A 7204-nucleotide genomic window follows, 5' to 3' on the forward strand; every position below is an offset into this window, starting at 1 on the left:
AAAATACGGTAGTTGTCCTAGGAAGGCTATGTTTACCGGGACTGTTGTGCTAGAACATCTACATGTGAGACATTTGAAGTTGAAAACAGCTTGTCAGTCATCCATGATATTTCATCCCCAATGCTAAACCGCTTCGGCTTCAGAGGAATGACCTCACATTTTGAAGAAACCGTTGAGTGAACCTTTTTTGAAGTATTTCCTTGTCACATTTTTATACAATCAACCAATGTTGATGATATAATTCCAGATGCATATTCCCCTTCAACATCCTCGTAGATTTCATGAAGCATTTATTTTCTAAATACGTTTTGTTCTCTTCTGCATCCATGGTGACTGCTATCAGCCCGTCATTAACATATCAATGGTGGTACCCGTTACTGATATTACTCACTGTTGTGATTTTGTAAGTACAAAAAAACATGCAGAATTTTTCTAATAGCCCTGCCCCCCATTCTCTCCCCTTCGGCTTTAGCGGGAGGGGTGGAGGAGGACCTCCATATTCTACTCAACCAGCGGACCCCCAGATCTCCCCAAGGATGACGGATGATTATGCAGGGATGCAACAGCAGAGCCTGCACAGAGGCCTTCCACACTCCAGTCAAGTCAGCCCAATGCTTGCTTACAATGCTCGGAACAGAGGGACTGTAGAGCCACTGCCAACACAGGGTAACCTTCATAGTGGCAACAGCAACAACCTTTACAGGAAGGACACAATGGATTATTATTTTTCAGTGGCTGGGAAGGACCGGAACAGGAGAGGAGGTCTAGTCTACGGGGCAGGGTTTGGATATCCTAATATCGATGGACACATACCGCCCCAGTACAGACATTCTGGCTCTGCATCTGTATTGTCTCCTGGAATAATGTCACAATATTCAGTGGACTACGGACCCAGCACTGGGTCAGTTGGAGGATCTGGAGCATTCTCTCCTCGTCAGTTTAATATCAGTCAGAATCCTACATTGCAGACTATAACGGCTTCTCAGAGTCGCCAACATGGACAAACCTTTTCTCCAGTGCACCATGGGCAACAGCATAGGACGTATCCAACCTCTGGGCACAGAATGACCCCTCAGTACCCACAGTACTCTCCGCAGGCTGGAGCATCCACGGGGTCATCAGGAATGTACAGCCCCCCTCCACAGAGATATCTTGATGGAACTGCTAACACCAGTTTTGATTCCAAAGTAAACAGCTCTCACAGTGTCAACTCGAATGCAAACTCTGCCTCTGGTTCAGTTGCTGGTAACAATATGGAGAATGTTCAACAGCGTTACCATGCCTCAAATTATGCTGGATATTCTCCACATACACACCCCCTTCACAAACAAGTCACACTACAGCACCGCAACTCGCAGCACAATTTAGGTGTGGGTTATGACAACCCTCTTAAAATGCAGCACCAGGGTCCATCTCCAGGTTCTGTGTATGGTAAACATCACCAAGGATCCAACCCTAATATACCCATTGCAGCATCTGAAGAACTAGCCAAATCCCCAATGCATGCTAATTCCCAACAAAACCAGTTGAACCAAAACCTCAGCCCAATATCCAACCCTTCCCCGACCGCCTCTGCAGTACATTCCCCGAGTTGTAGCTCCACACCTTCCCCATTAATGGGTGTTTCAGAGACCTATCCCTCTGGTCCTTCCCACCCTCCCACATCGAAAGTCCATAGCAGTCACAGTCATAGACTAATGCAGGCTGTGTCACAGTTAAGTCCTACACCCAATTCGAATAGTAGCGTCAGTAGTTGTGGCAGTCACAAAGGTCATAGCATGAGCACTGTTGGAGTAAACAGTATCCCACCAACAAACTGCAACAAAATAGGTGTAGGTTCAGGACTTGTGTCAAGAGAGGAAGGTTCGTCTGTTTATTCATCTCCAGTTGTGAAGATGCAAGATGCAGGACTGAATAGCCTTAATGCTTTGAGCTCCCAAGTAGCCAATTTACCAAACACAGTTCAACATGTGACGCTTAATGACAATGTGCTCTCACAGAAGAAAGGGAAAGATGGCGGACACATGCAACAAGCAACACATGGTGTTCCACCATCACAACCAAGGAGTAGAAATGCAAGCGCGGCCTCAAGCACAAGCACAGTTAAAGATGTAGTGGGAGTTGGTGATGGTGCCAGTTTAGACACGGTTGCTGTTGAAGGCTCTTCTTATTTGTCAGTTGGGTCCACATCAGAGACCAAGACCGAGCAAGAGGATCATTTAATAGAGGCCGAACATACAAGACGGAGGCAAATGAGTGGTGCAAGCAGTGGATCTGAAACGTATTTTTATCATACTCCGAGTCAAACCCAGGCACAAACATCAGCAAATGCCAAAACCACCACTTACAAGTCATCAGCAAAAGAAATTATTTCAAAAGCAAATGAAGTTCCCACTGCTTTATCAGCATCTCCCACTTCTGAGTGTCAGTTAACAGAGACTGTGCTAAAATCACATTCAAAACTGACTGTTTCTTCATCCAGGTCGTGTAATATTCCCCTTTCCCAGCCAAACTTTGTCTCGCATCCTCGTTTGGTAAATAATACCCCAAAAGGTGACAGGAGTTCAGAAATAACAAATGAACGCATCAAAACTGAAAATGAAGATGGGATTGAGAAGATGGCGAAAGGAAATAATCCAATGTTATGTACTGGAGAAATCAACACAAAATATGGCCATCGCAAAGAAAATAGATTGCACACTGCATCTACTGCACACAATGACGGTGAACAAAAAACAGCTGCTGAAGAACAGCAAAATGTTGGTGTGATTGTTTCAGTTCGTTCTGAGGGAAGTCATTTCGAAAAAGGCAAACAACCGCAGGATCTCTCGCTGAAAGAAAAGCAGGCACAGTCTTATTTAAAGGAGTCTAGTCATAATGGAGAGGAAGGAATTGATCTGAGTCGGTATTCATCTCGTCACTCAAAATCCAATATTGAACAGCCCCAAAATCTTGCCCAGTATGGACCACATAAATATAGTCTTGGAGAGTCAAAGTATGGCTCAGATTTGTCTGTGATGAACAAAGGAAGGACTGGCCCAGGAGGTGTAATGGAATCAAGTTCCAGAGGCTATCAGCAATCTCACACTGGCACTGAGCATTCAAAAGATCTGAGTTCTTTAGCAGAGGCTTTTGGGAGGAAAGGACAAGCTGCAGGAACTAAAGGTCAAGAGGACAATTCGCAATTGCAACAGTTTCCGAGCCTTTTACAAGAAGTTCTTCAAGGTTATAATTTAGACAGACGTTACGGTAGACCAGAACAGCCATTCCCTGCACATCTTCAAGTTCAACAACAATTTCAAACAAGATACCCATATGGACTGGTAGAAAATCTAAGAATGGTGGATGGAGGAGCCAATGACACTATGACACAAGTTGGAAAACCACAACATCCAAACCACAGACTGGAAAGTAAACCCGGTTTTGCAATGCTTCCTCAATCCTCTCTGAAGTCAGAGCCTTCCATCTCCAAAATATTGCAAAAGACTGCAAAAAAGGAAGGGGATTTCTCACAAGATAATTTACCACAAACATTGGAGGCACAGCTAATCCAACCAAAGCATATCAATTTAGCAGACTATTCTCTTCCACAAAGAAAAGTGTCAAATGCATCGACTTTGCCCTCTGCTGTGCAGGAGCTCCTTCTGCAAGAACCTGAGCCACTAAAAGTATGTACTGGTCAAGCAGGATCCCAAAAATCAGAGCGACGCTCAGTCATCTGTGATGTGTCACCAAATCGACGTAGCACACCTGAAAGGGACCGGGAAAGTAACAAAGAGAGAGAGAGAAATCAGGTTGCCGCCTCTGTAATTCAGCATCCATTTTCTTCTACATCTGTCAATGATCTGAATAAAAATGACATTTTAAGAAAAAAGGTGGTAAAGATTGAAGCCGCGTCAAATGATACTAGTCCCAACACCGATTTTCGTGGTAGTGGCCGAACTAATGATACTGAAATGGAATATCATTCAAAGTCCATTTTGTTAAATTCGGAACCGTATAGGCAGATGCCCCATCCTCTAAGCTCCAATCCGTTGTCATCACCGTCAAGACATCAGTCATATCTTCAGGGTGTCGATTTATCAACAGGTGACGCCAACAGTTTTGCTGCTTATCGGTTTGCAGATTCGAGAGAAAGCAGTATTATGCCACACGGCAACCCTCATTTTCCTCCACATCATCCCTACCACAATTTATCACTCCAAAGCCAAGCAAATAAGATTCAAATGTATCCTCACTCTCGTGGACCCCTTCAGCATTCGCACGAAATAAGTGATTGGGTGAAAGCAATGAACAGGTCTGCTAAGGACATGATGATGATGCCTGTTTCCTCCCCAGTAAGATCTAAAGTCAGCCAGTCAGAGCACAGACAGAGGGTGGCTACTCAATCAGATGTGCACAGTGAACAACATGGGACCAAAGATTTGCTTCCTCAGCAAAGCGGATATTACGACATGAAAATGTGGGAGTCAGCACACCCTGGAAAAGAAGGTCCTAGAATGATTGAGACTGACTCTTGCTACAGGACTCAACCGCCTCCTCCATCATCTGTCCCTGTATGTTCCCAGGGCATTTTCCCTCATCAAAAGACGCATGTCCCAAATAAAGCTGAGCCTGAGGAAACTAAACACCCCTGCCCTCCTCCATGCAACTCTACTAAGCCTCAAAATGACATAACCTCTACTCAGCCACAGGTGCCGCGTCAAACTAAGTCTGGGGGACCTGCAGAGACAAATCCTCTTATATTGAGGAGGAGAGTTCGTTCTTTTATTTCTCCCATTCCTGCCAAAAGGCTACATCAGGATTCATCTCAGCTCAGGGCTGCCGCAAATTCGCATCAGTCCCCTGGGCCGCACTCTGAGTCAAACCATCACAATGAAGATGAATCATCCTGTTCTGACGTTCCACGGCTATGTTCTCCTTTGCATAGTGATAATACCTTTCCCAAATCTGTATCCCCGTCGAGTGGCAATACGAAGGCCTTGCCTCCAAAGAAAGGACGAGGTTTGAAACTAGAGGCTATTGTTCAGAAAATATCACCAAGTGTTACGAGGCCTGCAAGCAATATTGATGATGGAACCAATCATTACCCGGGCTTTGCTCACACAGCTATCCCAAGTTTTAGTGATTCGCAAGACAATGACATGAACCAATTTCCCAGAGTTTCAGGAGGGGATGATTCTTTTATGGAAGACAGTCGCTCATTAAATGACATGATGCCCTTCAGAGGAGTTGATGAGACGTCCCCGTTGCCTCTCTCTATCTACTCATGTGAACCTCACCAAACGACCCAAATTCTCAAACAAAAAGACTTCGACTTTGGATTAGGAACGTCTGTGGTGTCAGCGTCCGGTGACAAGGAAGACTATGCTTTGCTAGGTCCTTTACCACCACCGCCACCCCTTCCTCGTCCAGTCCAGGGTTCTCCACCCCCTTCGTCGTCTGCCTTGTCAGACATTCAACATTTCACCAACACTTACCAGCAACTTGAGACAAGAAGAGGAGAGCAATCTGCAACTAACCTTCTTCAACAAAAGCTTCAAGAATCTGGAATGGAATATGATGATTATACCGGCAGTGACTACTATAGAGCTACCTCACCACTTCATAGCCAATCTGAAGGACATGGTCTGAGCAGACATCCGATGTCCTCTGCCCGGTGCAATCTGTCTGCCCAAGATTCTAAGTCTCTTGACAATTCTGTGCCTAAAGGCTATTTCCCATCCGGCAAAAAGAAGGGCAGGCCAGTAGGGAGTGTGAACAAACAAAAACGCACTCAAAACCAAGGCCAAACACATGGTTTGATCCAACCACAAGCTCAAAACGCAAATCTGAATTCTTCTCAACCTCCACTAACTCCCCTACCAGCAGCCCCCATAAATTCTGAAACAATGTCAACTCTAAGCAGCCCAGCAGTCTCTGTCACAGCTTCTATCTTGGAAAGCAAAACTTCTCCACCTCTGACCCCACCCATTTTAACCCAAGTCGTAAAAGTGGATGTTGAGAGTGAAACGATCCAGCCAGAGCTGGAAGTCAAGCCTGTGAGACGGCGGCGCAAGGGTTTGAAAGGTGAAAATGGATCACCGGAAAGAAGAGTGCGTCAAAGGGTAAGAAGAAGAGGGCCTGTAGCATCACAATCAGCCACTACACATGACACAGATACACATGTAGAGGCAAAAGGGGAAAACAGTGCAAATAGAGCATTCTTACATCCAAATCAGAAAGGCCTGTTTATACCACACATACATGTAGAGAACAAAGTACCAGAGATTGGGGCAGTCTGCACAATTGTAAATGCTGAGGATGACAAGTTGAAAGGAGAGCGTAATGCAGTTGGAGGGAAAACAGGTGGGAGTGGAAATGATTCCCTACCAGCTTCAACTCTATCCTCCCATGTATCCAAGAGAGAATCAGAAAGGAGAGAGACGGACGAAGTGGAAATGACACTTCAGTCAGGAAAAGCACTCCCTTCATCTGGCTATGTTGTTTCAGGGCCTGTTCATACAGAAACCAAACACTCTGGCCGCCAGCTTTGCTGTTTGTGTCAAAAATGGGCTAATTACAAACACCTTGGAGATCTTTATGGGCCTTACTATCCTGCCGAATATGCTGCAAAGCTTCCCAAGAATCAGCCCCAAGTTAGGCAATGTCAAACAACCACAGGCACAATCAAAACTGGACCAAACTCAGACATCGACTTAAATACTTTGAGTACTTTCCAACCCTCACAAACACAATGTCCTCAGATGACCAGACCCACCGTGATGAGTAACTGTACGGTTAGCTTAGATTCAAATCTAAAGTCTCTTTCCACTGCAGTAAGAACTGCTAGCTTCCTAGCTAGTAATGAGGATATGACTGGTGAGCCCAGTGCCACTGATTTCTCTTACACCTCCAGCTACAGTAATAAAAAATCTCTAACCTGGGACATGAACCTTGATATCAGACCTATCCCAGAGCTAAAGAGAGAGCCAGACTTTGAGGTTGAACAGCAACAGTTTCCTACACAGCAGCAACCACATCCAGCGGATGAACCTCAACAACGACCACAACACCGGAAGCTGACCTCACATCCTCGTTTTAAACGGAGGCACAAATCTAGTGAAGACTCTCCTAGAATGGTACCTTCCAACAATAAGGCCTCGTTGCCCTTCCAGCCTCCACCGCCAGCCTTGGACTCCCTGGGACCGTTGGCACAACTTGC

General features: G+C 45.4%; 1 protein-coding gene across 2 annotated transcripts in view; it reads left to right on the top strand.

Moving 5' to 3' along the window:
• The first annotated feature begins 419 nt into the window (after positions 1–419).
• tcf20 (transcription factor 20) overlaps positions 420–7204 on the top strand; it is a 34893-nt gene continuing 28108 nt past the window's right edge. For both annotated transcript variants that reach the window (XM_061884242.1, XM_061884243.1), the window contains exon 1: positions 420–7204. This exon is cut by the window's right edge and continues 136 nt beyond it. In XM_061884242.1, the coding sequence (XP_061740226.1) occupies positions 420–7204 (6785 nt within the window).

This window comes from Nerophis ophidion, linkage group LG23 (genome assembly GCF_033978795.1).
Source record: "Nerophis ophidion isolate RoL-2023_Sa linkage group LG23, RoL_Noph_v1.0, whole genome shotgun sequence".
NCBI lineage: Eukaryota > Metazoa > Chordata > Actinopteri > Syngnathiformes > Syngnathidae > Nerophis > Nerophis ophidion.